At 45.2% G+C, this 15,214-nt stretch overlaps 1 protein-coding gene across 3 annotated transcripts in view; it reads right to left on the bottom strand.

Moving 5' to 3' along the window:
• RHBDL3 (rhomboid like 3) overlaps nucleotides 1-15,214 on the bottom strand; it is a 56,305-nt gene that overhangs the window by 17,242 nt on the left and 23,849 nt on the right. For 2 of the 3 annotated variants that reach the window (XM_057368839.1, XM_057368840.1), the window contains exon 2: nucleotides 4,795-4,953. The exons of the other annotated variant lie outside the window; for it this stretch is intronic. In XM_057368839.1, the coding sequence (XP_057224822.1) occupies nucleotides 4,795-4,953 (159 nt within the window). The remainder of the gene's footprint in view (nucleotides 1-4,794; nucleotides 4,954-15,214) is intronic. 3 annotated transcript variants of the gene reach the window in all.

The raw sequence follows: 15,214 nt of genomic DNA, 5'->3' as shown, positions 1-15,214 counted from the left end.
GCAAYCTCTCCAATCAATTTTGCTTTCAAGATTCACATTTATTTCCTTCCCTCTGCCCACACTTCTACAAAATGCTAATGTGGGTAGAGACAGCTTTTCCCAAAATGCATATCTCAGCATCAAGTTCATCTGTCACAGATGTTCACATCCTCTGAGCCAACCTGGTAGTGCTTTCTCAAACAGTATCAAAGGGAAAAAACCCCAAATGCCAACATTCTGATTTGGTCTGACCAAGCAGTGGTTTACTCTGGGGARTCAAAGAAAGAGGAAGGAGAGACAAAATAAATTATCCCTGCTCAAGGTTTTGCCTGACTCCTATTAAATGTGCTGCCTTTCAGCACTTCCAATAGAAAATGTAAAGCACTTTCAAATTTCAAGGTTACTTGYAAGAACATTGCTTGCAGGACAAGACTAAAATTGTGGTTCAATTAAAATTGTGTCAAAACACAGCAAATTGGTATCTTCAACACCCCAATACCTGTTCCATTTTTCACTGATGCTGGGAAGGATTCCACAAATTAAATGAATCCAGATTCAATTTTCCGAAGCAATTTTTTAACATTTCTTACTCATGCATATATTTAAGATATGCACACAATTAAAACAACCATTTAAATTGATACTGCACTCCTCAAGTTTCAACTGTATATGATGGAAAACAGTTGAGGTTGGGGATGGGAATTTCTACGCTAAGTTCCACTTCAGCTGACATAATGAATATTTGCCAGTTTACTTAGAAGAAAGTTCTCTCTTCTGCTGCTACTTGCAACCAATCCTTGAATGGAGTGCATCTTAACGTATCTTTCTATCCCGCATTACACCTACAAGTCCAGGCAAGTGTTAAAACCAGAGTGGAATACAYTGTTTTTCTATATTTTTCCTCTAGGATGAGACATACAGTAAGTTCCTAYAGACTCATGAAGCTGTAAAATGCAATTCAAACTTTCCATTTAACCAGCTTATTTCCCACTTACAATATTCCAGGATCCACTTTGGACTTGTTTTTGTGAGTGGACTGTAACACAATCGCAAAGTATTTTATCCCTTCAGCCATCCCACTCTGTCTTCCAACACATACAGAGATCCAGGACAGAAGAGTTGGCATCTAAATCTTAACGTTTCTATTTCTACAGCATCCACTGGCACAGAGACTGGGAACAACTCTGGGTAGGTACTTCATCTACTTTTTCATCTTATTTTTAAGACTCCAGCAATATTTTGGCACACTAACTGTTCCTTTGAACATCCTTCTCAACAACACATAGCACAAGACACCTTCCATTAACACCTAATCATGTTCCAGCCTCTTGCATGAAGTAAGAAACTCCTGCAAAAATCTTCCTCTCACCTTCTCTGGTGGCCAACAGACCTGTGTATCTGGCACTCCTGAGGGGGAAGTGCACAGGCTGCAGATTTCTCAGCCTGTCTCTCCAGTTTTATTTCTTTACTTAAACAGGCAGGATTTGCAGTCTGGCAGCACACTGAGCAAGCCAGAAAGGGAATCACAAACAAGGAAAGAAATCCTTCCCTGAAGAGTAAAGTGTGCTGGGACCAGAAATGTATGGATTAGGGTGACCAATTATTGTCACAAGTGCTTCAAAAATGTGTTGTTCATTGAAAATRAGATAGAATTGGCCTGTCCCTAGAAGCCAGCAAGGCCAGGGAAAGCAAAGCAGGTGGTAATTCTTGATCTGAAAAGCAAAGGATGTGCATTTCATTGGCTGATATATTTTATTCATTACTGAGATGCTACATCAGCATTAAGCTACTACAAAGCTGCAGTGAAACATTTCTGTTGGAAGCAGCAGTGTTTTGTTCTTCCCAAGTCACATGAACTTTGTCTCAGAGTTTACTACTTACTGCAAGCTCTATTAGAGTTCACAGGATATTGTGTGAGGTAATCCAGGACTGCCAGCAGCAACTGCTGTTCAGCAAGAATCCCAGCAAATAACATCTCAAGTATAATTACCTCCTGGCTYGTCTCTTCSCTAAAAGCAGCAAAGTTAGTTAAACACCTTSGTTCATTATCTCCTCCTGTGGCCYATGCTGTTTATAGCCAGAATTTTCACTGTGCATCTCTTTTTGTGATGCTGCAAAGCAACCAGACAGCAGAGATGCACAAGATGTCTCCACTTGTACAGCAAACACTTCTGTCACTCTGCACTGTCTCAGACACAGCATAAGAAACCCCATCTGAAATTGTCTTCTGCCTTATTTCAAGCCACAGTGCAGAAACAGAAACAGATATGATTGCAGCATTGTGTTTTACAACTGCGTGAGATGAATTTCATACACACAGAGAAGTAATTTCCAGTGAGTTGCCTATCTGATTTTTTTTCAGCCTTTTTTGTTTGCAGATCACATCAGGAGTTTTCATCTTCCCTGAATTTATTCATTACTCAATTTATTTCCTGACTGATTTCTGAGGTCTATTCWCATATCGTAAAACTTTCAATTTCATAAATTTAAGTTGCCTTGCTGAATTGAGAACAGGCATATGTACGGACGTCGTTATTAAAGTGAGAAGTCCTATAATTACATTTTTGGTGCATCTRGAAGTTCACAAAACATTTTGGACATCAGAGGGTAACACAGCTTTGATCAGTAGTAGTACTTTAGCTAGAAATCACAGTGTTTGAGAGCAAGAAGAGTCCTTGGTGMTTATCTTGATGCTGGAGAAAAGGAAAACCATACATACAGAGAGCCATGCTTGTAAAACCTCTGTTTTAGTAAAAGGTCAGCCTTTCCAGCCTCACACCCTGCACTATTATTTTTGGCAGCAGGCAGATTCTTGCTAAGCTACTGAAACAAATTAACCTGAGCATAAAGCAGAGAGGGCTAATGATCATCACGCATAAACATGTATGTTTATGCACTTCAACACTACCACACMGAGGATTAACAGTTATGAAGTGAAGGAAATCCCTAATTTCACAGTATTTCTGTATCAACTGTGCTGTTTCTTTCCATTAGGAAGTTCAAAAGAAAGTTCAAAAGGCAGGAAAAAGAGAAGGAGCACTAAAAGAAGTTTGGATGTTGGAAATCAATAGAAACTACAGGAGAAGTGAGAAGAGAGATGTCATTTGTAAGTAGTTTAATGTTCTGGCATTTGCATTGTCTATTGATTAGAAAGTGCAAAAAATGCAGACAAGGATGGGGGGCTGATGACAAGAAAATCAATGGCYTCTTTACAGGAGTCATTCAATAGTAGTGAAGGAAATTTGCCGTTTTGCAGAAATCACATCAGGTGGGTGTGAGCTGGCACAATCTCCTATTCCCAAAGGAGGGGAATGTCCAAGCATTTCACCTCCCACCTACTCTCATTAGCCTATGCTGCTCCCGAGCCCCATGGAGCGAGGAGAGAGGAAAATGCCTCGTTCTATTCCTGAGCCTGCTGCCAATGTGTTGCCTGGCCCCGGGCCATCATTTCCGTAAAAGAAATTCGATGATACCTCTTCCTGCTACCTAAGTGTGCTGCAGCCCAATTAGTGAATGCTTGCATGGTACTTTGAATATCCCCAACTGTGGAACAAGCAGCTGTTACTATAAATACTCTGATGAGCACTGAGGACCACACTGTTTGTTATGCTGCAGCTGAGGAAAAACTCACACTKTGCGATCTGTTTAAGAGTTGCTGCAGTTATTTTACCGTGTACCTAGACACAGGCAAGRGGCTAACAAGACAGCCTGGCTAGATACAGCACATTTGTGTCATTCCATCACAGTAACTTCACCTTGACATTGCCTACAGACTGATGGAGGTCATGACCTAGGTCCTTGACAGTTGGGCCATGTTGTTATACTTGTCTGATAAATGTGAAAGCAGGACACACGGAAGACACTTTGTTTCTAAACCAAGAACACGTGCATGAGTGACCATGACAAAGGGAGGGATCAAATCCCCACGTTGTCTGCAGGAACACACAGAGATGCAAATGACTATACTCTGCATCAAGGATACATGCAGCTTTCCAGAGAAACCTCAGAGATGTCACCAGCTTCCATTGCTCTTTGACTTTGTCACCCAGGCTTATCTTAATATTGCACTGAATCTGCTGAGATTCAGGTGTGTAATGACACAGCAAGAACAAGGCAAAGCCCCTGAATGGCCACTGTCCAAGATATCTTGCAAACAACATTTCTAAACCATCCTGGGCATCTGACAACACATGTCTATAATTGTGTTGACTCAACAAACTGCCTTGACAAGAAACAGAGCAATCCCTTCACTAATTGACTCATTAGTAGAGATAGAGAGGCATCCAGCTCATGACTCATGCACTCTGAGACACCTCACCTGGGATAAATGAACGTGACCTAGAAACACTTTATTCCTGTGCTGTTGATGCCTACAGCAGTGCAATACGACTCCAGCATGTCAACACAACACTATCTATATATTTTTGTCTGGAAGTGGTGAAATCTCTAGATAAAGCAGGAGACATCTAGACTGACAGACCTCTGCTTGCAARCAAATGGCTTCTTATGGCAGCTAGCAACTGATATTGAGAGCAAAAACCTCTAAAAACTAGCAACAGCCATTGCTTCATGATCTTACTACAGCTCCCACGCAAATTTGTTTCCTTGGAAAAAATCAGAAGCAAATTGACTCTTGCTGGATCATTCAGTCACCYCTGAATGCTTCAGCAAGTCCAGACACAATGTGGTGCAGGGACACAGCAAACACTGGTATTGACAAGAGGGAGGGAAAGAGAGAGAGAGACACTGTCCCTCAACAGGCAACGTTTCAAGCAGAGCTAAGGACTGACAGGCCCTGCCAGCCAGAGCACTCACCAGGTTGACGAAGTCCTGGTAGCAGATCCTCCCCTCAGAGTTGCTGTCTGCCAGGGCTAGCAGGACCTCCAGCTTGTGGGGGTCCAGCTCCGAGCCGTGTCTCTGGAGAAGGGAGCGAAACTTCTCAGTGCTGATGTAGCCAGTGTTGTCAGGATCAAACTGGGGTAGGAGTGGAAAGTGCCACAATTAACCATTCCACATTACACACAATTCTGCCCTCCTATGCATTCATAACCGCTGCAGACCCACAGGGACCCAGGGGCTGCTCTAGGCTTTGGTGACACTGCCCTGCAATCTGCCAGGGCCTGCAAAGCACYCTGCTGCAGAGACAGGTGAGTCCAGGCAACATCATCACCCACATCACCATCCCATCACCACCCAAGCTTCAGCTATGTCAGCTCCCTTCACCTTTCTCCCTCTGCATCATCATTTCTCATCTATTTTTTATGTCTCTATCAGGAACATCGAGCAGACCAGAGATGCATTTTGTGAGATAAAATGCTCTGAAAACAGTTTTACTCCTCTATTTCCTAACACAATTGCACCACAGGACTATGCCATCCCTCCTCAAGTCCTTTCCGTGCTCAGTGCTTCTGACAGTCACCTTTCCCAATCACCTCTACTGATGCCTCCACTATGGAAAGTGTTTTCACTGCTGAAAAGCTATTTTAAGACAGTTGGGAAAGAAGGTCTTTGGACAGGGAGCAAAGCAGATGAACACTATGTCAAACCAAAAGTGACAAGGCAGCCACATGCCATTTTGAGGACRTAAACCAGAGTCATTAGAAGGAAAGTCCCAGGTGATCACTGGAGTGAATCCTGCTCTGACCAAAACCATCAGTGTTTCTCTTCAGCCTAAGTGGGTAATCTCCTAAAAATGCCACTGATGGAAAGAGCAAGGCTGTCCAAACTTAGGACTGCTCCAGTGGCCTCCAGCCTGTGCTGGGCTCCCCAGGGCACTCTGTGAGGGGCTGCCAGCTCACAGCACAGCCCCAGCCCCGACAAAGTGCTGGCACCACGCCGAGCACGTTTCTTATGTGCTTGGAAAACGAGTGGCTGCAAACTGCCAGACCAGCCTGCACTAGCCTTGGTGCAGTCTGATCTCCACCAGTTCTCTGTTGCTGGGAGATTTTGCCTTTGATTTCCCAAACTTGGCTGTGAGGACTCTGGTGCTTGCTGGCCTCCTTTTGTAGATAATGATATCAARTTTGTTGGCTGGATTGAATGGCTGTCAGGGAGCAGGGTGGTCAGGAGGGAGTCTTTTCATGGAAACATTTGGGACATAATAGGGCCTTGGCAGAGCCAAAAAGGTCCTGACAATSCTCACTCTTTCCTAATGGGGAACAAAAGTTGAACAGGCGCCGGGCCTTCGATCAGACACGGTGGAGTAAAGGCTGCCTTGGCAAAGGAGGAGGTGGGAAGGAGGATGTGGCAGAGCATGCAGCCTGCCAGCAGCAGGGCTGGCACGGCTCTGCAGTGAGCAGAACAGCTATAAAACAGACTGGCCTCAGGCAGGGCAGCTTGKTTAGAGGCTGCAGTGCCCATGTGTGAGGATCTGGCTCCATCTCCTTCTGGCCTGAGCACCTTTGCCCTGCTGCTCCTGAGGGCTCTGCTCTCCCCAGCTGCTTGGCTGAAGAGGAGCTGTCTAACCTTGCTGGAGTAGGGCTGTCTGCCTTTTGCCAAAGCAGCAGCCCCTCTGKGAGGAAGCTGCTGGGGCAAGTGGATTACAGAAAACCAGAGAAACCAAGTGACCTGTGGACACTTGGACACTCACAGAGCTGGGCACTCCCTGCTGCTCTCTGCCAAAGGTTATCCTGYCCTTGTGAGGTGGCCTGGATGTACTGCCCTGACAGCTGGCACTCAGAGCCAAAGGTGGATTTCATCAGCTGTTTACTGTTAAACAAAGGCTTAATATTAATCCCTGGAGAAGTTTAGCTCCCCTACTCCGGCCCGCTCTGATGCTTTGAGTTAACAGATCAGACTCTAAAAACAACTCCAAAAGTCAGGATTTCTGCAATCAGACTCAGCTCTGATGTGTTTTAGCTCTTGCTGTGACTCCCAGGCCAGGCTGTTTGTGGTGCCAATCCCAGACACACACACCTAGGAAATAAAGTATTAYTAGCACAATACCTGAGATGACCTTTCTCAAGGGGAATCTGCAGGAGCTGGGAGATGAGTCATTCAGTGAATGGATCTGAGACCTGCAATCCCATAAATACTGCTCTGTGCATCCTTGTTTCCCAAAAACATTTGACCTCACCAACATCTTACCTAACTGCACCATTTTTACTGTATCTTKATATTTATTGATGTCAGAACATAGTTTGTCTAGGACAAAACTATTTGCTCCTTGAAGGCTAGAGTACCTCTCTACTTTGAGGRCCAGGGTCAGCACCCAAAGTGTGGGACTCTCCCCATGCCGTGTGCTCTTTGTTAGACTTTGTAGGACAGACCGATGGCCACAGCCCCAGGGAACACAGCTATTACTTCAAAGGGCAGACAGGATACAGAGCTGAAGCACACAGTCCCCCAGAGCACAAAAGAGCTGCTGAGATCACAAACCACTTTTCCAGACTTTCTGCTTTAAAGCATTCCATAAAGAAACATTTTGTAACCAAGAACAGAAATTACACAACAGCTTCCGAGCTTCAAACCAGCCCACAAGGACACACTAATGACTTCAGGCTCACTGGTGCTAGAGCTGACACATCCTGTCACCCAGGATGCTGCTGTTCCTGGCTGCTGGCTTTCCAAAGGCACAGCTGAAGCTGTAACTGTCTGGTGGCTACAAATCAATCTGCTCCAAGGATGCTTCCTTCTCACGCCACAGGCACCAGCATTCCTCCTTCAGCTCATTGTCTTGCTGCTTGCTCTACAAAAATTAAATCTGTGGCAGAAGGTAGCTGGTGTTCTCTGTAGCGTGATTGGGCTTCTCCTCCACATTATTATATATAATTATTTTTGGCACTATGTTAGTGATACTAATTAGAAATAGGTTTGAAGAAAAACAATGGATTTGAACAACATGGGAGTAAGAGGTAAGCAACGAACAACTGCCATCAGAACTAAAATACCCCAGGGCAGGGTCAGAGCACGGCTTCTACAACCTGGAGCAGAAAACGTTTTACTGTCAGCTTCAGCTGTAAGAAAGTCCTCTTACTAATATTTAAACGATTTTTAATGGTGTAACAATTCTTCTATATAAAAAGCATATAAAAATCTCATTTGTCACCACTCAAAATCCACACCAATAATTCAAACCCCGTTTCTGATATCATAGCTATCCACAAAAATCAAGGGATTGAGCAGGTCCTGCCTATCCTGTGTCCCTACACTTGGTAAATCGTAGAATCACAGCATGTGCTGAGTTAGAATGGACCCATTAGGATCACTGAGTCCAACTCCTGGCCCTATGCAGGACACCCCAAGAATCCCATCATGTGCCCAAGAGCATTGCTCAAACACTTCTTGAACTCAGACAGGCGTGTGCTATGATCACTTCCCTGGGAAGCCTGTTCCAGTGCACAACCACCCTTTGACATCCAACCAAAACCTCTCCCTGACTCAGCTCCAGCTGTTTCCTCAGATCCTGTTCCTGGTCAAAAGAGCGAAGAGATCAGTGCTGCCCCTTCACTGCCCCTCAGGAGGATGTTAAAGACCAYGGCCAGGTCTCCCCTCAGTCTCCTCCAGGCTGAACAAACCAAGCGACATCAGTCACTTCTCACACAACTTCCCCTCCAGACCCTGCAYCATCCTCGTGGCCTCCTTYGAACACCCTCTAATAGCTTCATGTCTTTTTTATAACGTGATGCTCAAAACTGCACACAGCACTCAAGGTGAGGCCGCAGCAGAGCAAAAACATGTGACAGCAGACTCAAAACACTCAATTATAAAAGAGGCAACTGACCTTTACTAGCCGCTTCATGCATTTATCCATGCCGATGTCCTTCGGGGCCAATTGTCCCACAAGCCCAGCCGAGCACCAGGGTCTCASCGAGGACAGAGAGTGCCTGGAGGCAGCAGCAGGGCTGTGCTGAGCCCGGGTTCAGCCCCATCGGGAGCAAAGCTCCCACAGCACAGCACCACGGAGCCTTCYCTCAACCCCTCAGCGCGGTTCCTTCTGCCTGTCCCCGCTCTTGGGCAGACAAGTGCYCAGGGATGAGGAAGCCGTTTGCCCCCCCTCATCCCCCCAGACAATAGGACACTAACGGCAATTTCATGCAAGGTTTCCTCCGCATTTCAATGACAATCACCCTTAACTCCCTTGATCCTCAAACAGGCTCTTAAGCAAAAATGTAAATATGTTAATGACCGTAGCAGCCATCTGACCCAGGATCTTAATTCCCTGGCCCCAAACAAGCTGTTTTTCTCCTGTTTCTTCCTTATGTTAGAGGAGACACGACACAAACTAAAGGTYCCACAGCAACACTATAAGACAAAAGTAAGGTGGAGGGGCCTCACAAACTGTGATGAAAATAGGCAATTCGGTTGAGGACAGAAAATSAAATCTCAAATTGTTCCTTGTCTTTAATTAAAGACACATTAGCCACAGTTGAGTGAGCAAGTAGGGTGGAGGCTGGTGTTGCAGACAGACAATGGKTATCTTGGGAAAACTCAGACATTTCATAGAGTGCAGCCAGCTGCTCCTCTCCCCATGGCAAACAGCCCTCSGGGGCATTGGGGCAGCTGGAGAGTCAACAGCTGAACAGGGCACAACAGGAGGACCCTTGGCTGCCTTTAGGATTGCAAGAGTTTGCTACCACCCATAGTTTCCTCATTGAAGGGCTTTGTTTAAGCATCATCCAAAGCCACAAGTTGTCTTTGCAAGTGGGCAAGGCTCCAAGCAACTTCAACTAACTTGGAAATTGTCCTTGAGTTGGACCAGTTCCTTAAAATCTGAATCAATACAAGGTCTGGTGGTGTCTTCACTTCTGGGAAACACTGGCCTGGCAGTGTCAGACCTCATGGCACTGACCCCAGCTCTGCTCCAAACCAGGAGATMCTGGAAAGAAATTGCCCTGAGCTTTAGCATCCCCTCCTATTRTACAGAAATGAGAACTCTGACTCATTTCCCACCAAAAAGGAATCTCAATAGTTGGCCTGTTTCTTATTTACATGTAGACCCTTTCCTACTGGAAAAGGGAGTAAATTGCATGCGACATCTTCTCATCTCCAAGGATTTCAAAAACCACCCTGAGCTTTGCTGAATGGAACTCAGACTGTTATGTGGCACAGTGTCTGCAATCCAGGGATATTTAATGATCCTGCTCTCTCTTCCAATGGTGAGAAGTGCACATGAGAGGAGAAACCCTGATCTAGCAGAAAGGATGGCCAGTCAAAGGTAAATGCACAACCTTCCACCTTCAAATCCAGCTTCTGACCACTTAAATTCACCTCATCTGAGCTGCCTGAACACGTGTGTGGTAAAACATTAGTGCTGGCTCCAGTGACGCACRCTCGCCTCGCAGGTAAATAATGAATTTACTCACCACTGCCCAGACAATATAAAGTGATTAAGGGCTGTCCAGCAGTACTTTTMGGGCATGTTAGATTGCTTTGACCTGAGGTGAACCCGAGGGCTGGAAACATYGCCCAGCTCTCAAAAGCCAGATTGCTTTTAAGCAATCAAAGAGAGGATATTCCCTCACCAAGCAGAGTGCTCCCAGACAGACCTGCTCCCAGGAAAGCTGCAGTAAGAGCACAGAGCTGGCCAGCTAAGCAATCACCTAGGCCAGGAGGCATTCCAGAACAGAGGGCCTGTCACCTGCATTTGGGGAAYTGTGTCTCTGCATGCAGCACATGGCAAAGTGGAGATGGAGGGGGCTGCTATAAGATTCCCTTTTCCMTGAAGAGCAGAGTGGCCTGAAAGATCAGGTTCATGAGCATTTCTGTTCTAATTTATTTCTCCTACTCTCTTAGGCATAAAGACAAGGAAGGGACCCACATTACTACCATCTGTTGTTACCTTCTGCAGAAGCAYTTCATCTAAACGGACAAATCTGAAGCAGAGATTCAACAAGAATGGGTTCAGGAGGTTCAGGAGAGTGCTCAGTTCTGAGGCAGATAGCAAAGGGGGCTTGGGACCAGATTTAATTCTTGGTATTGCCAAGATTCCTGGAGTGAGCCCAAGTGTGGTGCTGTGACCTCCCCATCTACAGGGCACAAGCAGCAGAGCTGTGAGATCCAACACAGTGCGAGCTGTGCAGCACTCAAAGCGTGGCTGGATGATGGCTGCATACTYATACTCAGCCAGGCACCCAAATTCATGTTGCTGTCTCCATGCTCATTTTTCATGAAACTTTCCTCTTTATCCTTCCTCTGCCCATGAGTTTCTTGCTGCAAGTCCTTGCTAAGACAAGGAGCAAGAGAGGACAGAGCTGAGATTCACTCACCCACTCAGAGGGCTTTCAGTCCTCGGCCACCTTGACACCCCACCACTCAGAAATCTCACTGCCTCTCCAAATCAGCCTCCTGGCAGAACACTTCCAGAAATCAGCTTCCAGTCTCAGCTGGGGAATTACACAGTGTTCAAGCCACCCGGAAATCAATTATTCAAAATATACCACTGTAGTGGCTTTGAAACCAAAGCTCCTCCCCAGAAAGGAGACAGGGTAAATAGAAGCTCCATTACCAGCAGCACTGACAGGGAAGGAGATGCAGCCCTAGAAAGTGAGGGAGATAATTACATGATTAACGAGACAGCACAGGTGGCAGGAGTTGCCCTCCATTATGCCACAAGGCTTAATGCAAAGAGACATGTTTATAGACTGAGCCTTCTCCATGCTCTGCTTCTTCCTGTTTTATTATTTATGTCAGTGCATTAAGACTAGTGGAAAGAGGCTGAGGCACTCTCAAAAGTCACAGGTGGGTTTTTTTAGGTGAGAATATTATTTTTAATTTTGATCCAGCACAGGCCACGTTGCACATTTCTCCATGGGTAGTTGTYCTCAGCTGCAGTAACAGGCTGGGCAAGCTATAGCCCAGAGTCACATATCTGACAGTACCAGTCCAGCTTTCTCTCATTTCTGAGATTTCTGGACAAGATGAAGCCAACACGAGACCACCTAGTGATTGTTGTTACCAAACTCACCTGAATTGTTAAAATGTTTTCTTAAATCCTGAGGCAAGAGGTTTAACATTCTGCAGAACTGCTTGTCAGCACTGGCCCCAAAATTCTTAATGTACAAATGTCCAATCTCTTGCTCTCCCTTTTGAATTCCTCTGGGTTTTAGGCCTCCACAATCTCCTGAAGCCATAAGTTCTGCAGTCTAGATAAAATAAACCCYACTTTTCATCTGGATGGTGTAAGGCATTAAATATCAAAAGCTGAAAACAGCAATATCTATGGTATCATGACACATGATATTCTCATTCATCACCGCATAATTATTGTTTAAGTGGTTTTAGACATGTCTGACTGGAAAATCTCAATATTCTGTAGTAATATTAATTACACTTCTCAGGGTTTCTACATCATGAGGGGACATAATACTTAAATTTCTTCATTCAGATTCAAAATGCAACACACTCTGGGTGAGATGTTGCATTGATTTGGACTACATAACTCGAAAGAAGACATAAGCATGCMCAATTTCACAGCTGGGGGACAGGTTCTAACCACTACTGCTACAAAGAAAATAATAATAAAAACTAATGCAAACCAGAAACTGGCACACAACAGTGAGAAGRGCTGTTCAGTTCAGGCCAAGTTCCTGCAGTCAGTTCCCTGTTTACCCCCAGGTCAAGTAATCATACATAAGATTTCTGTAAAATTCCCTGCTTTGGATAATGTCTCCTGTCACAGTTGCATCTCTGTTGGTACAGATGAGATAGATGAGTCTTCTTGTTCAAAACAGGTTTTTGGTCTGGTATTAYATGGAAAAAGTTGCATAGGTGATACCAGTGTGAAAGAATCAGAGGAGTTGAAATGTTTCTGTGCTGCATGTGGACAAAAGCCCAATGAAATTATCTCTATCACATGATGATGATGATGATGCACTTTCTGTCCCAGCAGTAACTCTGGAGAGTGTTGCACAGCAGATGCTGAAGTTAGTTTTGAATCAGCAGGTCAAGGTAACTTTCATCCAAAAGATTTTRAAAAGTCATTACAAATACAGATTTTCTGCAAGTCTGGGAACACTGGAAGAACATCAAGATCCGCTTGTTACCTTTCTTCCAGTTTTGAATCAGCAATGCAGCCCTTCCAACCATGGTTCAAAAACTCCTGTGCAATCACAGTGACAGGAACCACCCTGCCCCCTAAACTGCCAGGCAAGAATTTAATGGCATACAGMAAAGGAACAGATGACTGAAATTGAGTAATGCATACTTGAAGGAGGACTGGTCTAATATCAGTCAGAAAGGGCCATGAAAAACAGATTAGGTCCAGCTGAGATTATCTGGRTGAGAAAACAAACTTGGTGCAGATCATAAGACAAGGTCGCTGGTTTGACTGATTTCTGCAGGGCATCTGACATCACCAGACAACCCCGAGYCTGAGGATTTATTGTGACACAAACTCAGGCTGTCACACATTCAACATGCTGAAATCTAGCTATATGACAGCTCTCAAAAATAAATCTAAGCCAGAGAGCCACCACCACATGGCAATGCCACTAATGGGGTCCCCTGAGAATTCATTCTTCCTCCTACAGACTTCTCATTAGTGACTTCACAGCAAACTTAGGAAAAGCCTGCATCATGCTCACAGATGAGTTAAAACAGCAACTTCGTAAGCATAAGCTGCATCTTTTGGTAAATCTGGRTGCTTGCAAGCAATACATCTTACATGAAAAATAAACAGAAAGCCATCTGAACAGGAGCCAAGAATGCCAGTCAGTGTACAGGGTGGGAATGCCATCTTCAGCAGCAGCCACTCTCAGRAGGGAAAAAAACCTGTGCTTGTTATAGTGAGTGCTCTCAAGGTAATACTGCCTGCAAAAAGGAAATATGACCTGCAGGTTTGTAAATGAGGTGACATTACCTCTTTGGCACTTTTTACTGGTACAGTCTGACTGGCTGCACTGACAGGCTCAATTCATTACCTTATGAAAGGGAAGGTTAAGCAATGACTTGATCACTGTCCAGAGGAACAGAAATTTGGCAGTACAGGATTCGCCACCAAGACAAAGGTATAGTYACATCTAGGGGCTAGAAGTCAAACTGAACACCTTTAGATTAGAGTAAGTTGATTATTTTTACAATTAAAAAGTGAAAGGTCTCACTAACTTCACCAGAAACCCCACATTGAGACAGCAGAGCAAAGGTAGAATTGACAAGTCCTCCCARAGCCTGCATAATTAAGAGAAATCATGTTATGTTCCTCAGGAATGAGGAAATCCAAACAACCTCCCAAGGAGTCACCTGAGAGCTGCAATTGCTGCAAACAAAGGGGGAGACAAGCCAGGAGGGAGAGACAGAAGGACCAGACTGAGCACGAAGGTCAGGAAATAGCAATACTCTTCCTGTTCTTGTGTCATGCTGCATCTCCAGGAAGAGGGGAAAAGAAATCTCACCTGCAGGGTAACTAGAGAGACAAATCCACCCAAAACAGTCCCACCAGGATTCCACTGAGGATTAATTAGCTCATCAGTTGGGGCCARCTTCTAGCAGAGCATCCTCCCAGAGCACACTGCAGACTGCTGAGCTTTGGATGGTCACGGAAAAGGGAGTGCAACAACACAAAAGGAGGACTGCAGAAGGGGCAGGAGGAGAGGGCAGCCCAGACTRGCTAAGGGGAAGCCCAGATGAATGGAGAAAGGAAAGCAGGGAGGTGAATGAGCAAGAGGTGATGAATGGTGGGGAGGGCATGGAAGTTTTACACAGGGCAGAGAGCAAAGACAGACCGTGAATGGGGAAGACTGAAAGATGCCGCTTGAATGGAAGGGGAAAGAGGGAGGAGAAATGAGGCAGGGAGAGAGCTGAGCAGCACAAAGTGAAATAGTGCAGACACAACAGCTTCCCACATGGAYTTGACAAGGCCTTAGACAGACAGACAAGTAACACAGCATGAACTTTAATCCAGGAGCAGAAAAGCTGCCTCGAGCAGACAGTGCTACCATCGTCTGTCCCTGKATAATCCCTCCACCATCGGGCACCTCCTTTGCTCCCAACCAACAAATTCTCATGAACCCAGAGCAAATCGAGCAAATCAAACAGCAGCCACCAAAGGTCAGACTGCCCCCATCAAAGGGAGCTGTWGCAAAACTGAACCAGTGACATGGAAACGGCCCACAGGATAAAGCACCAGGACAATTACAAGAGGCAGCCCAAGAGATGCAAGTGTAACACTGCTCCAAGGGTGGGACAAGAATGCAGTTTATATGCATGATATTGTTTATCAGTAGTGTTATTTGCAGGGCTTCCCTTCCATTTGTAAGACAGGATAATTTAAAAAAAAACAAAACAAAACTTTTCCAAG

The sequence above is a fragment of the Malurus melanocephalus genome, unplaced genomic scaffold (genome assembly GCF_030028575.1).
Source record: "Malurus melanocephalus ecotype Western Australia unplaced genomic scaffold, MMel_1.1 scaffold_98, whole genome shotgun sequence".
Classification (NCBI taxonomy): domain Eukaryota; kingdom Metazoa; phylum Chordata; class Aves; order Passeriformes; family Maluridae; genus Malurus; species Malurus melanocephalus.
The sequence above is the reverse complement of the archived record's forward strand: the minus strand, read 5'-3'. Positions and strand labels throughout refer to the sequence as shown.